The 16,847-nt window shown below is 42.1% G+C and overlaps 1 protein-coding gene across 2 annotated transcripts in view; it reads right to left on the bottom strand.

Annotated features, from left to right (window-relative positions):
- Positions 1 to 16,335, bottom strand: part of Fgf14 (fibroblast growth factor 14) — a 584,806-nt gene extending 568,471 nt beyond the window's left edge. The window contains exons 1-2 of one of the 2 annotated variants that reach the window (XM_032917631.1): positions 15,932 to 16,335; positions 15,251 to 15,817 (exon numbers count right to left, since the gene is read on the bottom strand). In XM_032917631.1, the coding sequence (XP_032773522.1) occupies positions 15,251 to 15,458 (208 nt within the window). In that variant the 5' untranslated portion in view covers positions 15,459 to 15,817; positions 15,932 to 16,335. Of the gene's footprint in view, positions 1 to 15,250 lie in introns of both variants that reach the window. The other variant, XM_032917630.1, reaches the window with a different exon arrangement.
- Between the last annotated feature and the right edge of the window lie 512 nt (positions 16,336 to 16,847).

Genomic DNA, 16,847 nt, shown 5'->3' with positions numbered 1-16,847 from the left:
GTCTCAGAGTTAACTGAACGATCTTAAATATCCTTACTTGGGCTCTCACGAGTCAGTGGGCACCTGAGGGAATGGGCGAGGAGAAAGGCACTTACTCAGATGACACAGATTAGTACATGATCTGATGTGGCCTCTTTATTTGCACAAAATGCACATTATATTTTCTATTCAGTTATACTTAGGTAAAACAATTGGGCACTTTCCTTAATGTCTCAGCATCTAGTCTTGTGGTGTTATGCAGTTAGTTGTCTATTCCTCTCTCTCTCATTTAAAACAAAAAGTAAAATGAAAGTTTGATTCAATCACTACTCACTCACCCACCCAACAGAGAATTTGGATTTAAGTTTCATTGGCTCCCAACACATTGTTCTACCACCATCACCACCTAAAAGGAACGTATTCTCATACACACACACACACACACGTGTGTGTGTGTGTGTGTGTGTGTGTGTAGTCATGTGCATACCAGTCTTAGGAACTCTGATTCTAGCTTCAAATTAAAGAGATTATAATTTCTAATTTAAAGCCTTATTTTTAGATACTCGTAAGATTTGCTTTTTAATACAAGTTATAATTCTTAAAATATCATGTTATAAATTTTGTACCATTTCAAACATTAAAACAAAGATACTGATCCCCCTAATACACAATTCAAATTTGTAACAGAAAGTGTTTCAAACAAATACTGATTACCAAAAGTGTGATGATTAATAATGTCAGGTTGATGGACTTAAGAATCACCTACTATATACATCTCTGTCCAGAAAAGTTTTCAGGGGGTTTAACTGAGGGGGAAGATCCACTGTGAAAGAGGAAACACCATCCCATAGGGTAGCGTCTCAGATTAAGTAGCCATAAGAGAATAAGCACCATTAGCATTCATTCTCCTCTGCTTCCCAGCTGAAGATACATTATGTTGCACATCCTCACTTTCCCCACTGTGAGGACCCTCAAATGATGAGCCACAATGAACATTTTCTCCATTAAGTTGCTTCTTTTCAGATATTTTGTCACATTAATAAGAAAAGCACTAATAGAGTGTACTACAAGTTGGTGAAAGGGTGGTTGTGTTCAAATAACCTGTTCAAATTTTTACTTCTTCCCTGTTAAGTGTTTCAGTAGAAAACATCTTGCCAAGAAGCAGGTGACTACCAGAGGGGTAAGTACATAGTAGTGCATTCCACATTGTGAAGAATCAAAGTTCCATCTCCCTTTATTTAGAAAGCTGTCAGACAGCAGATGCTGGCGAAGATGTGGAGAAAGAGGAAGACTCCTCCACTGCTGCTGGGATTGCAAGCTGGTACAACCATTCGAAAGTGGTCTGGTGGGTCCTCAGAAAATTGGACATAGTGTTACCTGAACATCCAACTATTTCACTCCTGGGCATATACCCAAAAGATGTTTCAACATATAGCAAGAATACATGCTCCACAGTGTTCATAGCAGCCTCATTTATAATAATCAGAAGCTGGAAATAACTCAAATGTCTCTCAGCCAAAGAATGGATAGAGAAAATGTGATTCATTTACACAGTGAAATACTACTCAGCTATTAAAAATGATGACTTCATGAATTTTGTAGGCAAATGGATAGAACTAGAAAATATCATCTTGAGTGAGGTAACCCAGACCCAAAAGGATATATATGGTATGCACTCACGGATAAGAGAGTATTAGCCCAAAAGTTCAGAAAATCTACAATACAACTCACAGACCACATGAAGCTTAACAAGAAGGAAGGCCAAATGCGTCAATCGTACTTAGAAGGGGGAACAAAATAATCAAGGGGGCAGAAGGAGAAAGGGATCTGGGTGGGATAGGGGAGAAAGAGGGAAAAAGCAGGGGCAGGATCAGGTATGAGAAGAGACGGGAGAGCAGTACAAAGGGCCAGGAGAATAGAAATAAGTAGTAGGGGTGGGGACAGGGGGAACCACCAGAAAGTCCCAGATGCCAGAGATTTGAGAAACCCCCCAGGACCCAGTGGGGAGGACATTAGCCAAAATACCCAACAGCAGGGAGATAGAACCTGAAGAGACCACCTTCAGTAGATAAGCATGGCCCCAGTTGAAGGATGGGGCCATCCACCTTCTCAAAATCTTTAACCCAGAATTGTTCCTGTCTAAAGGACAGGGACAAAAACTGGAGCAGACATTGAAGGAAAATGCCATCCAGAGAACACCCCGCCTTGGGATCCATCCCATCTGCAGACACCAAACCCTAACACTATTGCTGATGCCAAGAAATACTTGCAAACTGGAGCCTTGTATAGCTGTCCTCTGCGGCTCTGCCAGCATCTAAGACAGATGCAGTTACTCGCAGCCAACCATCAGTCAGAGCCTGGGGACCCCAATGGAAGAGTTAGAGGAAGGAGTGAAAGGAGCTGAAGGGGATTGCAACCCCATAGGAAGAACTATAATATCAATTAACTGGACCCCAGAGTTCCCAGGGACTAAACCACCAATCAACGAGTATACGTAAGTTGGTCCATGACTCCCACTTCATATGTAGCAGAGGACCGCCTTATCTGACATCAGTAGGAGGGGAGGTGCTAGGTCCTGGGGAGGCTTGTTGCCCCAGAGAAGGGGGAAACTAGAGGGGTGAGACAGGAGTTGGGGTGGAGGAGGGGAAACTAGGAAGGGAGACAACATTTGAAATGTAAATAAGTAAAATAATTAATGGTAAAAATAGCTGTCAGACCTAGAGATATGTCCTAACATACATAACCAGCTTTCAGCTTCTTGACTGTGAAGGACATGAATCCAGCCACTTGCTACAGAGCTCACCATGATTTCAATGGGAATATGGCTTCAATGTATGCTTTAAAAGCATAAAGAATGACATAAAGGTCTTGCAAATCACAGACATGGAAGAGTTCCCTTATGAAAACAGTTTAAAGACAAGATACCCAGCCAATATCTCCAAGCTTCATGACAGCTTCTGTACCGAACAATCTTTGCAAGGATATATCAGGCAAACCATCTTGGAGTTAAGGGACAGTCTCTTCCCCATGATGTGAGGACATAAGTGTTTCTTCACTAGGATAATAAGCATGGTGCCTTCCTAAAATAAGGCTTTTGTTAGAAGCCTCTTAAAATCCTGGGGTTTTCCAAATATATCCTAGCTGCTACACAGATCCACCTTGTACAGGTGTCTACTGAGCCACTGAACATTGCCTCCAAGGAACTGGAGATCATGTAGAACACCATGAGATGTTGAGGACATAAATCCCAGCCTGCCTGTTATTCCAGAGTAATAAAGTCCTTTTTATGTGTCCCAAGAGTCTCCTGTCTTGTACTGTGTCCTGTGATAAGATTAAAAATTCCATACACTTTGACTCTTGGTGGTTCCTAACAACTTATGGATGTTAACTTCAATCTGTTCAATTAGAAGATTCCAGTTTACAAAGTAAAACCCAAAGCTTCCCCCTTCAAACCTACCAGTATAACAGCAACAACACAGGTGAATCTCAAAAGCATAAACTGTTGCTCTCTGAAGAAGCTACTCTTAGCTGGAGATCCTGCAGAGTAATTAATCCCTAGAACTTCTATCATTGATCACTATGACAACTGAGATTGTTACAGATGGAGCTGAAGTCGTCTTTGGCTACTTTTAAGCCCATCTATTAGCCATTTACTTTCAACATTTGTATCTGACCTAACACCCTTGTTACTTGTAAAACTTTTCAAATGTTTAGCAGACTACTAGTTTCCACCAGCCCTAAAGCTAAAAATCATCCAAAACAACAAAAACATCCAAAACCTGATTTCATCCACTGATCCAGTATTTGCTAAATAAACTAACATGATTTTCTCCTTTTCTGTGATTATAAAAGTTAATATAATCTTTTCCACAAGTGAACAAGTTACTTGGGGTCACCAGAATCCCTGTTCTCAGGCCTTGATCACTTGTATTCAGCACTAAAACTGCAACTTCTAAACACAAATAAATAAAATATTTATAGGAGAAAAAAAGAAAAGAGTCCTCAATTTATTTGGATTATAGGCTATGTTCTGCCTTCTGAAGAAACGAACTATGTAATGTGAGGGTTTTGTAATTCAGTGATGGGTTTTTTGACTGTAACTTAAGTTAAAGACAAAGAAGTCAGAACACTTCTGAAAGAGAAAAGAAAATTTTTTCTGGAGTGATCAGTGATGATCTAAATCCTGATTAGATTGTCGGTTATGATTATAACTCACAACTGTAAAACTGCATCAAGATATAAATAAATTTCATTTTAATCAACTTAAAATAACTATCAAAAATAACATTAAATTCTTCAGGTTTCTAAAGTTTGAATTTTAGCAGTTACTTTTAGCTTTATGTCAAAATGACTGACAAAAACACAAAGGCATATATACATATCCTACCATGCTTATAAAGAGGCAACTACTCTTAAGATACTTAAGATATTACTTAAGATACTTAAGGGTATTTGGTTTGGAGTTAAATCACTTCAGTGTACACTTAGACTGTTTACCTACCAGCCTGAAGACTTGTAAACTATTCTGGAGCTCTATAATTTCTATTATATTTCTTCATTCTTTGAGAATTTCACATATGTATACAACAAAAACATATTAAGCCCTTATCTCCTGCCTCTAAATTCTATATTCCCTTCATCATGCTCCCCCAATTTTGTTTTTGTTTTTTGTTTTGTTTTGTTTTTTGTTTTTTGTTTTTTGTTTTTTTTCGGAGCTGGGGACCGAACCCAGGGCCTTGCGCTCTCTAGGCAAGTGCTCTACCACTGAGCTAAATCCCCAACCCCTTTCTTTCTCTTTCTGATAGCCTACTAAGCTGTCCATATGTATACAGGTGGAGGCCCATCTACTGGAGCATGGGAAGCCTACCAGTGGCCATACCCTAAAGAGTGAATAATATTCCCTCCCCCAAACAGCCATCAATTGCCAACTTCTCCTCAGTACTTGGTTTCATACGGTTATAGCAATAGAAGATAAACAAGAATATCCCACATTAAATTGGTTACTATACCGATTTATTCTAACATTATTCTAACATTTATCATCTACTTCATTTACAGTATCTCCTACATTACCGCATATATTTGTCAAAACATCCCATAGTACCCCCTAAAATGTATACTTTTATATTTTTATTTAATTAACTTCTAAAACATCTCTTCCACTTAATGTCTATTATTTTATATGTGATGTGCAAAGAATATTACTTCATTCAGTTACAATTGTAAATGAGAAACTATTTTTGAACTAAGAAAAACTCTAAAAGTCTAAGTATTTTATTGGATATTTTATCTATTTACAGTTCAAATATTTTCCTCTTTCCTTGGTTTCCCCTCCTCAAACCCATTCCCCCTCCCCTGCTTCCATGTGGTGCTCCCCCACCTGCCCACTTCCTCCCACCTCACTGCCCTGGCATTCCCCTACACTGGGGCATTAAGCCTTCACTCTCATCCCACTGGTGTCAGATAAGGCCATCCTCTGCTACATATGCAGCTGGAGCCATGGGTCCTTCCATGTGTACTCTTTGGTTGGTAGTTTAGTCCCTGAGAATTCTGGGAGGTCTGATTGGTTAATATTGTCCTTTCTGTGGGGTTGCAAACCCCTTCAGCTCCTTCAGTTCTTTCCCTAACTCCTCCATTGGGGTCCCCGTGCTCAGTCCAATGATTGGCTTCAAGTATCTGTATCTGTATTTTCAGGCTCTGGTAGAGCCTCTCAGGGGACAGCTGTACCAGGTTCCTGTCAGCACGCACTTCTTGGCATCTGCAATAGCATCTGGGTTTGGTGTCTGTATATGGGGCAGTCTCTGGATGGCCTTTCCTTCAGTCTCTGCTTGACACTTTGTTTCTGTATTTCCTTTAGACAGGGGCAATATGAGCCATGCTAATCATAAAGGGGGACACTTTGAATATACTGGGTTAGTTCTCTCAAATTGAGAATAAAAGTGTAATGCAGAATGATGGTGTTTAATTAACAAACTAAGTAAGGTGTCCTAGCAAACATAGTCTTTCTTTGCTTAATACTTAGAACATGTAGTGTTCAACAGGAACACAATGAAGGAAGACAAGGTTCAGACTGTCCTCATTTAAACCCCACAATTAAGGAATGTTATTTTTGTTTTAGTCTTTGGGCCCTCTTATTGTTGCATGTTTAAAGTACAATTCAGTCCTGTATTTCATATAGGAAATGTAAAGAATAGAGATGGTGAATCCTCCTAAGTTATACTCTATTTAAGAGACAGCTTTACAGAAAAGGTTAAGGCTCACTTCAGTGATCCACTGTAATTGCTCAGACAACAAAATGTTACAGAAGGGGAAAGACATTTTAATTACAAGCACTTTCATTTGCATATGGGAAGCAAGAATACACCACGTATATAAATCCAACAAGGTTTTTACTTCCTTCTCCTTTCCAGCTAACTTGGAACAATCCATCTCAAAATCTGGCTTTTACTTGTGCTACTTGGCTTCTCATATTAGAAAATATGTGCAAAAAATGCCTGCTATTAACAAAAACTGTATAACCATAAAACCATAAAAGACAGTTGAGTTCATTATAAAGCATGTTTTCATCCGTAAGATTTTCAGATAAAAAAAAAAGGTCTGTCTAATATAAAATATTCTATCCTATAGAATTATTTCCAGAAGTGTTTGAATTTTTATTTACAATCCTGTCAAAGTTCTTGACTTGTTAGTTCTTTGGATCTTCAGTAGGGCAGTTTTGACAGCTTTTACGGGTTCCAAAGTGAAGATAATACACTAATGGCAAATTACCAAAGGATTAAAGCCTGCGAGCGGAAAGTTCTAGACTCCAACTTCCTTTCCAAGTTTACTTTTCTCTCAAACTGACTCTACTCCCTCTCCGGAGACTTACTTGGGACCACAGCATCTCATAAAAGAATAGTTTATTCCTCTGTGCTCTGTCTCCAGTCTTGTTGTTTTCCACACTGTGGCATGAGAGTTGCCTAAAGGGTACATCTCAGTCACATTTGTACATGATCTGTTCTTCTTTACCTTCTAACTGCTCTGCTTGCCTTTCCCTCCTAACAATGTCTATCCTCAGCTTATTTCTTCCTATGCGCAACCCTCGGCTACCTCCCTTATCCCAGGTCTCTGTCTCATCCTGGAGATGCCCCCACCTCCTCATCCCAGCAGTTGCAGATTTCCATTCACTTTCATGGCCATCTCTCCTATCCTTCCCCAGTCCCTTCCCTCCATCTGTCTTTCACTACTCTCATGTGCTCAACGTTTAAAACATGCTGCTGAGTTTTCCTTACCAATCCACTCTGAGCCTTTCTCTGGTGACTAACTCCTTGTTAGTCATCAGAGTTCAGCATTGTTCTCCAGCAAGCCTTCTATTTCCTTTTTTGTTGAACATTGGCTTATCCTTCTCTGCCTAAAGCTCCCAGCTGGTATTGAACCCTCTGAACCAACCCAATTTGTTATGTCTACTGCAAAGCTTGTCACACAACAGCTCATTACCCTGCTCCTGCAACAACACCTAAGGCACAGAAGATTTTAATTCTCTTAAGTTTAGAAAAGAGCTGGACCTGGTGGGCACCTGTCTCTAATGCCAGTATTCTGCATACCAAGGGGAGAGAAAGCTGAATATAGACCACACTGGAATACATGGCAAAAGAAAGAGAGGGATGGGGGTGGAGGGGGATAACGTGTATTTGACAAAAAGCCTGTGGTCCTGAAAGACTTCATAAATTTCAGAGTTAGAAATGAACCCAAAAAGTTTTTAAACTTAAGACTGGGTTTTGGGGTTGGGGGGTTGTGTTTTGGTTTGGTTTGTTTTTTGGTTTGGTTTGGTTGGTTTTGGTTTGGACTTTTTGTTTTTTAACTTAGTGTGATTATTATCAATAACCCCAAGAGGATGGAGGGTGGGGGGAAAGCCAATGTACACATCCCATCCTCCAAAAATGCTTAGCAGTCCCCTAGGAAAATGAATCTAAAGACAGAAAGGTCAGCTGTAAAGCCATCTCAACAGCAAATACACAGCTCTAGGAAATGCTTGAAAAGTTCTCTGCAGTTTATTCATCCAGACCTGAGGAATGTGCCTGTTTGTGCCTACAGCTATGAACCAGCTTTTGCGATAGTCACTAGTATTCTGAATGAGGACTTGTCACTCGGAAGAGGAGAAAGCAGTTCATGAGCTTCAAGGTGGTCCCACCTCTGATAATCACTAATTTTAAAACGTAGCTTAAATACAGTCAACATAGTCTAGGAAAGACACAGGGAAGCAGACAAGGAGTGGAGTAAATATAAAGGTTTCAGAACTAAAAACTATACTAAGTGGATATGCACTGAAATTTTTAATCAAAATCCTTCGGATTGCACCCTAGATTGGAGCACAGAAAAGTTCAAGAATGTACATGCTTCTCCCAGAAACTGAGGTCAGAACTGGGCTCCAAGAAAGGCTCTGGAGTCTTAGTCCCTGTCAAAAAGCAAGCAGCCCAGCCCCCTTCTGATGCACATTCTCTTTAAAGCAGCCTGCGTGAGCAGCAGGAAGAGGCAGACACTTGTAGGTTGGGACTATAGTTGTCTGCCAGGGGTCCACAGGGCAACCATGCTCCGGTCCTAGAAGAGGGCATGGTGGCTGCTCCTTGGCCATTGCTCCCAAGTTGCTCCAGCGCCAGGATCCTGGCCATTGCAGTTCCCATAGCAACCAAGGCATCCTGCAAAGGAGCCACTCATGCTCTCGGGGTCAGAGGTCATCTCCATGGCAACAGAAACATTCCCCTGCGATGGTGGCTCTGGCAGGCTGCTTCCACTGCATTGCCCTGCCTAGCAGAGCTCTCTAGGATGAATATAAAAGTAACTGCATCCCCATTCTCCCCTCCCACCTTGCATGATCAAGCCTAGGAGAGATGAGACTGCCGGGTCAGGCTGGGAGGAAACCTGCCTCTTATATCCTGTTCTGGTAGCCAACTTCAGCTAGATCTCCAAAGGGTTTCCATGTTGTTAACAGATCAGAGCTACAGTTTTAAGACTAGGCTTTGCGCAGAATGTTAACAGTTGTCTAGAGCCAGGGGCCTCTACCCAAAGCTATAGATTCAGCCAAACTTTGTTGTCCCTGATACAGACTCCAAGCCTCTCATTCCAAAGGCACAGTGGCCCAGTATCCTCCACCCTATTAAAGTGGTTCCTGACTAAAGAAAGCAAAAGTAATTTGATGGTGGGAAGTATATAGAGTCAAAGGGTTGGAAAATTACTGCTTTTTAAACTGCAAAAGAATGGAATGCTAGAAGTGAGAAGGCTTCATTAGAGACTGCTGCCAAATCAATAACAAAGAAAGAAAAGAAAAGAAGGAAGGAAGGAAGGAAGAAAGGAAAGAAGGAAGTCAGGAAGTCAGGTCATAAAAGAGGATCCCAGATATTGTCTTAGAGAAAGAAACAAATCACTTTTCTAACTCAAGAAAGAAACAAGAAGGGACCAGATGATAAAATGAAACTAGTCCTCCTGCATCGGAACCTGGTGGGGCCTTCAGCCTTCATTCGTGATTTTAAGACCAAGCTTGACACGATGAGTATGATTAACCCTTGGCTTGGTTTTCTTAGAAAATGCATGGGTGTGAGGAGTAGACCACAGGTTTCTGTAAAACCAACCAAGTGCACAAAGAGCCAGACTGACGCTGTTGCCATGTGTGCTCCCCTACTTACATTGTGTGTTTAGTTTTGTTTTCAGCACTCAGGAAGGAACGAACACCGATGAACTTAACCAATTACGATACCCAGAGTGGCACAATGCTGTGGATGAGCTTTTTAGAGCCATCAACTTTTCACTATTCATCTGACTGTAACATTTTATTCAAAAGTGCTGTCCATCACTAGCAGAAGCTTTGTCAGGAAACAGGAAATGTAGCATTGTCCAACACCACTGTCAGAAATCTCTATAAAACAGGCTGTCTGTAAACATGTGTTCCTTCTTCTTCCTTTTGATTTCCATGTTTAAAAGAAAAAATTCTAGTAGTTCTTCCCTTTGACTTCCCAATCATCCTACTTGACCAAAGTAGAAGCATTATTTTGTAGCAACTGGAAAAATAGACACACACACACAAAAAAAAAATTAAAATGCAGTAGCCCTTCCAAAATAGAATACCAAAGAACTGGAATTGCATGTCAGGAAATAAATTGTGAAATTGAACTATCTTCCTTAGAAAATCCCCCACTCCCCAATTCCCAGATTTAACTCACACCTGTGTATGTTACATGGTGCAGCAACTATGAATCTAAGGGAAAATGTATGGACTAAGCACTAGCAGGTGGATGAACAAGTTGATCTTCTCTGACCCACACGGACCCGAGGATATGGCTACGTTGGGCTCACTGGTGTATGTTTGTTTGCTTTTCGATCCTATGCATAATGCAATGACTGGTTTAAACTTCACAGAGGCAAAGTTTCTGCCACACTGTTCAAATGTCTTAACTGTTTCCCCCTAAGGCATGAGGAACTATTTGGAACAAATGCTTTCATTTTGATACATACGCATGGCATTTGTATAAAACTTATGAGTCAGTATGAATGAAGTATAAACCTGTATAAAAGAGTAAAAGCATTGGTTCTTGTCCTTGTTACCATTTGTATGAAAACACAAAAGTTTCCACTTGCTAAAGTGTGGAAAGCTGAGTTCAAACATAAAGGGATATAATTTGCCACTGTGGGAAGCGCGAAGCACAGTATACAGTTAGCCTTAGCACATTCATATAGAAATGCGTCATTTGGTAACATCTACATTGTTAAAGGTGAGTTTATTAAACATTGACTTGATACGTGTTAGCTTGGACGTCAACCTAAAGAAAAGAAAAATTCGACTCTTCTAGCAATTCAGAACTTAGCCTAGCTGGAAATGCCACCTTTGGTCCATAAAGTGGTGCTGCTCTATGTAACTCACTTTACCTCAATAACTAAACCTTTCTGGATGGAGTCCAAACCCAACTCAGTTTTCAAATGTTACAAGAAGAACCTTCCACCTGTTTCCTGTTCTAGCCATGCTATCTGAATTTGATGTTTTCATTTTCTGTGCACTTGGTGTTTAGAACTGCCAATTTGTGGATGTCTCAGCTCTATAGAACCCTAGGATAAGACTGCAGACTGAGAAAAGGGGGAAAGGGGGTGCTTACTAGTATTTCCTTTCCTGTCTCCCTATTTCTCACTTCAAAATGATGTGACACCCCTATATGCAAGAAATTTTTGAAAATGTAGCGAATTTCTGTTAACCAGGTGTTTGGGACACCTAAAACAATTGTTTTTTTGGGGTTTTTTTGTTCGTTTGTTTGTTTTTTGTTTTTTTTTTAAAGCGGGGCTTGGGGCTTGGATACCAATGCCAGTAGGAAACAGAACTTGCTAATGGCTTCGATCAACCTCTGCTCATTCTGTGGCTAAGTTGCTCAGCAGATGAGTCTGAGTTCAGAAAAGGGAACACCAAAGGCAATGAGTCTATGGAATGGGAAGCTATGTCTAGGTAATAATCTGCTTCCTATATATCCTCCCACCACAATCACCTGTACTCAAAAAGACTTTCACGCATTGTAATGTATCTTAAAATCTGAGTTTTCCAAAATTTCCAAAATTGATAAGGAGGCTTGGGGATCTTGTGTGTAGCATATTAGATGCAGCATGTGAAAGAGTCCCTGACTCTGTTACTGGTTTTAGGAATGTGGACAGACAGCAATGACACAACCTTAGTACTCATCAACCGTATTTATTACCTTATCACTCTTTGCTTCAAGAACAGTAGCCTAGTTTATTTCCTAAACAAGCCTGATAAATACATTGGTCATTGTAAACTATTATACTGGTTCAAGAAAACATAACAAGCCTCCTCCGGGGAGGCCGGGGGTGGGGGAGACACCTTGTACTTATTATTCGTACTTAATGATTTGCCTAAAATACAGTCACCTTGCATGACTCACACAGCAAAAGCTACAGCAGGTAACATTCCTTCTAAATGCACAGCTATTGCTGTGCTAGGAAAATAACAGAAAGTGGGACATTTGAGCACATGCATACATCCAAATGTGTTCTCTGATGATCACTGTGCTGTAAAATACTAGGTATTCTCATGAAATTAGTAGTTTTACTTTACATCCAAAAAGTTTAAGCTATTGTGATTTTTTTTAATGTAGCCCAAATGCATGCTACATGTTCTTTTCTTGTTGGATTATCATATAACGCAACTATAGGACGATGTAATACTATGGAGTTGGTTATTAAGTTCTGAGTTGATGAATAAATTTCACCTTTAAATCCATGCTTCTGAAATTCTCAGGAACCTTTAACCCAACTCCCCCCGATTGTTGAGGATTTCAAAGCTGAAAACAATCAGCAAATTATTTCAAAACTTGCAAATTTTGGGAAGAAGAACCAACCTTAAATCTGCCTCTGAAAAATTAAGAAATGCTTTGCAACAAATTCCCTAGTGCTTGGCAGCATTCTGTCAAGCTTTTTAGTTTGAAACAAGTTAATTGTCTTCCTTGTAGATTTAAGATAACATAATAGGTGGTAGCCAATCTGTTCTTTTTGTTTTTAACAGTTAAGAGGATTTTGGTCCTTGTTTTATTTTAATTACCCAATTAAATTCTTAGCTGTACTGCTATCTTGGGATCAAAAAGTTGCAAATGATTATAGGCTTCATGTTAATATCAGGAGAATAGACCTCACCAAGTACAATATTCAAAGAAAATGTCAGACATGGGTTTGAGTCCAGCCTTCTGAAGGTGAGCTACACAGTTTAACACAAGAATTTCTTTTCTTTCTTTCTTTTTCTTTCCTTCTTTTTCTTTTCTTTCTTTTTCTTTCTTTCTTTTTTTTTTTTTTCTGGATCTAAATGCTCTGACTTCCAGTTTAGACTCAAATCCCTGGCAATCTGAGCCTCAACTATGCTATTAGAATAGTGGTCTATATTGTCAGACACATCGTGGGTTAACCCATCCATTTCACCACTCAAGTACATATAAGCTGCAAAACAAATTGCTCTTAAAAGAAATAATCATTTGCCTAACAACGTCCAAAGCACTTTGGAAAGAGGATATTATTCTAGAGAGATGAAAGTGGATGGAAAAGGGGAAGTCTAATAAAAAGATACTGAACTGAGCAGGGGTTGTCAGCATTTCCAGTAAAATTGTTTACAATAAAAACATAAAGGCCTTGAAAACAAGCTTACTGTTTGTCCACCTCTGAATTATTTCCCACTCACCAATATTATGAAAGGGCTAAGTTTGAGGTCCCTAAACAAATGGCCAACTCTCAAAAAAGAAAGACTTTTCACTGTGTTCCGTTCTCAGAAGAGAACTAAATCTTTTCACAGAACACAAGAAGGCTTCAAAAGGCTACTATTTTTACTGTGTGAAGTAGTAGCCCCTCCCATGTAACTACAGCCTTTGACCTGTCCCACTTTGGGAAGTCCCGCAGACAACTATTTTCTGTCCAGGCCGTGAACAGTTGCTGCAGATGTAGCTGGGTATTATTTGAACCAGGCATCGTTGGTGTCAGGCTAGATGCCAATGGCTAGAGGTGCACCTCGGGGCTGAATCAGTAATGTAAGATTACGCCTCAATCTGCTGCCCCCTTGGACAAATCTCAGGATGGGAACTTCATTTCAGAGTTCCTAAACGCTGGGTAGTTAAAGAACAGAAGGGTAAAAAGACGGGGAACGGTGACGGAGGCTGGTAGACAAGGAGTGGATTTAGAACACAGGGACTAGGGTTGTAGGACAGAGGCAACAACTCCACTGCGGTAGGGAGCCCTCCTGGAGCCAATAGGTGCCTCCTCCCAGAGCCTGCACAGTCCCCTAAGCGTCCCAGCTAAGGACAACTTCCCTTGGTCTGAGCACAGGAACATCTGCCCTTTTGGACACTCTTAACTCGCAGGCACCTTGCCTTTTGCTGCAGAAGTGGTGGCGGCAAAGCGTCCTCGACCTCCACACCCACTGCCTCCATCCCCGCCCACCCACGCTCCTCTGTTCTCCCTGCATCCACGGACTGCAGCCCCCTCCAAGCGCGTCATCCAGGCGATGCTACATTTGCTGGGTTCAGAGGCTGGGAGACAGCAGCCACTTGATGCCCAGCCGTGGGAGTTCTGGATGCCGTGGCCGGCTGTGAGCTCCAGGTGTCAGGGAGGCCGCGGAGAGCTATGATCTAGTGCACCGCAGTGCTAGCTTCAGCAGCCTCCATCGCCTGCTGTCACTGCAGGACAGCGGATCCCCCGCCCCTCCAGCATAACTCCAGACACAAAAACCGCTCCAGGTCTTTTCCCACTGTATCCCAGCCCGGGGATAATGCACAGTCCTGGATGATAGCGGGAATGATTTGAGGAAAGGCTGCAACCAGGCTCCTTTGCCACAGCTGCCACCACCAGGCAGCCCTCCGGCCTGACCGCCTGAGGGTTGCTCGCCCACTTGGCTGCTCCCAAATGCCTCAGACTAGATAGACACTGGAAAGTAAACCCCTGGGACCAGGCTCCCCGAATCACCTGCATTTGCATTTCTTATGTAATATACTGCAAGTTTCCCTGGTTGGAGCCCTTTGTAATGGGGCGCATGATTGCCAGGACGCATAAGGCAGGGACCCTCTGTTCATCTCCACACACATAGCGTGGGACCCACACATAAGATTTCCACGCCGGTTTTTTAAAGGGGAAGGGACTTAAATGGCATATACTAGAGGGGCTGGGCTTGTCCTCTGGGTCCTGGTTCCCCGGCACAAGCCCTGCTCCGGTGTTCAGTGTTCTCAGGCTGGATGTGTCAGAGGCAGACTAAGGAATGAGTTAATAGCACCCAGAGCTAGACGGGGGAGGGAGGCGGGGGCTGACGGAGGATCCAGGCCGTGAAGGAGGGGGCGCTTTTACTTTGCTAAAGGTGATGGGGTGGTGAATATTGTGCAAGCTAATCAGAAAGTCTAAAGCTATGTCCCTGGAGGAGCAGAAGTAAGGCGAGCTCTTGGCTTTCTCTCCTGGCACATTCATAAGCCATAAGCCCTTCGATATTCCACCAGACATCCACTTAGTGGGGGGGGGGGGGATAAAAAAAGTTTCCTCCTCCCTCCTAATGATGGATTGTGTCACAGCTAAGAGCTGTTGATCACGGTTTTCGGGTCGGGAGGACGCAGATCCGGCGGTGGCTACTTGTTTATTCATGCAACACCTCTGTATGCAACACTGTCCGGGTTCTTTGCATGTTCCCCGGCCTCCTGCATAGCAAAACTGCAGACCTAGCTCCGTGAGCAACAGACGGATATTACCAGGAAAAACAGAATATGATGCATGCTTTGCTTACCAGTTGGGTTCTTGTTTTTCTTAAGACTCTTGCCACAAAGACACTGCAGCATATGCGTTCCTTTGCTGAAAATGTTCCAAAGAAACCACATTGATTTGGGCGAAAAGCAACCCAGCAGCTTAGACACCCTGAGAAAGAAGAGGCCCTTGTGGTTGCATAATAATAACTTGAAATCAGTTCTCCTGAAGAGGGGCACCGGTTTTACCATAGGAAAAACGTTAATATTCCGGATCTTCTCCCAGTTTTTTCCCCTCACGTGGTATATCTCTTTGAGACTTCTCAGCGATTGTTTTTTCTCGGCCAGGGTGAATGATTTATCCCCTCTTGATCACCACTGGATCATGACCAAAGGGTTGGAGAGAAAAAAATCCGTTTTCACATGAAGCCAAACAAAAAATAGCAAAGAAATCCCAACCGAGACCAGAACTAACCAGGGAGAACAGTAATGCACAAAAGATCCCCAAAGAGAAAATCATAGCCTTTTACTAAATGGAACTGAGGATGGGCGGATCTGCAGAAGGCAAGCCGGATTCATCTTAGCGAGAGAAGACTGCCATTGTGTAGCCCCTAGGAGAGAAGGGGAGAAAAAAGAAAAAAGAAAGAAAGAAAGAAAAAATAAAAAGAAAGAAAAAAGGAAGAAAAAATAAAACACCACCGCACACACTCACACACCAATACCACCTCCAAGACGAGTCTGGCTGCCAAAAACTGAGCCTTCTTTCTCCCGCGGTCAATTTTTTTTTTCTTTCTTTCTTTTCTTTTTTAAATAAGCAATCGCCAGAGCTCCGTAGGGTCGGACTGAACCTGCAGTTCTCAATCACGAAGAGACGATGTAATGTAGGTGCCCCCTCCCCTTTTCAGTCTCGTAGTAGGTAGAAAGCGCCACAAATCTCCTTCCTCCTTCCCTACACTCTTCCTTCCAGTCTCCAGCCACCGTGAGCATGAGGAAAATCTCCCCTCCGGATTCCTCGCCCAGTCTCGGCTGTGAGTTACAGGCATTAGAGGGAGGAGGAGGAGTTGAAGTTTGCATTGAAAAGACTGGCTTTCCATGACGTAGCCACGTGCTTTCAGACCCGTCACCAGTGAGGTGCCTCAGCCAGCCCTGGGAGGGACTGTCACTGCGGTGTGTGCCACCCCTCCGAAGCGCTTCCCTCCACCAACCCCAGCCCTGCTCCAGCCCAACCCCAGAGACCCTCTTCCTCCTCGCCCAGCTCATAGGCCTGCTGCCGGCTCTTAGAGCCAGCCTCATACCCTTCTGCTAACGGCACATTTTAAAATTATGATTAACAATCGTAATGAGTAAACCTTAGAAAATATATAGAGGAGGAGTTTAATGCCATTACACACAGCCAGAACCAATTCCACTCTCCATCCTCCAAAGTAGCATGAACTCTTCTTAGATATTAAGGAAAACTCAGGTCCCTTTCTTTTTTTGGGATGTGACTCCCACTTACTACGCTCATGGAAAAATATAAGCCAGGTGGATTGCAAGTGCATATTTCTAGAAACAGTCGAGTAAAAGGACAAGCACAAAATTCTAGATGGAAAAGCACATTTTAGTGGAGAGGGTCATGTGTACAGGACAATATTTATGCCT

Source organism: Rattus rattus, chromosome 12 (genome assembly GCF_011064425.1).
Source record: "Rattus rattus isolate New Zealand chromosome 12, Rrattus_CSIRO_v1, whole genome shotgun sequence".
NCBI classification, from domain to species: domain Eukaryota; kingdom Metazoa; phylum Chordata; class Mammalia; order Rodentia; family Muridae; genus Rattus; species Rattus rattus.
Note: the sequence above shows the minus strand (reverse complement) of the source record. Positions and strands in the feature narration are given on the sequence as shown.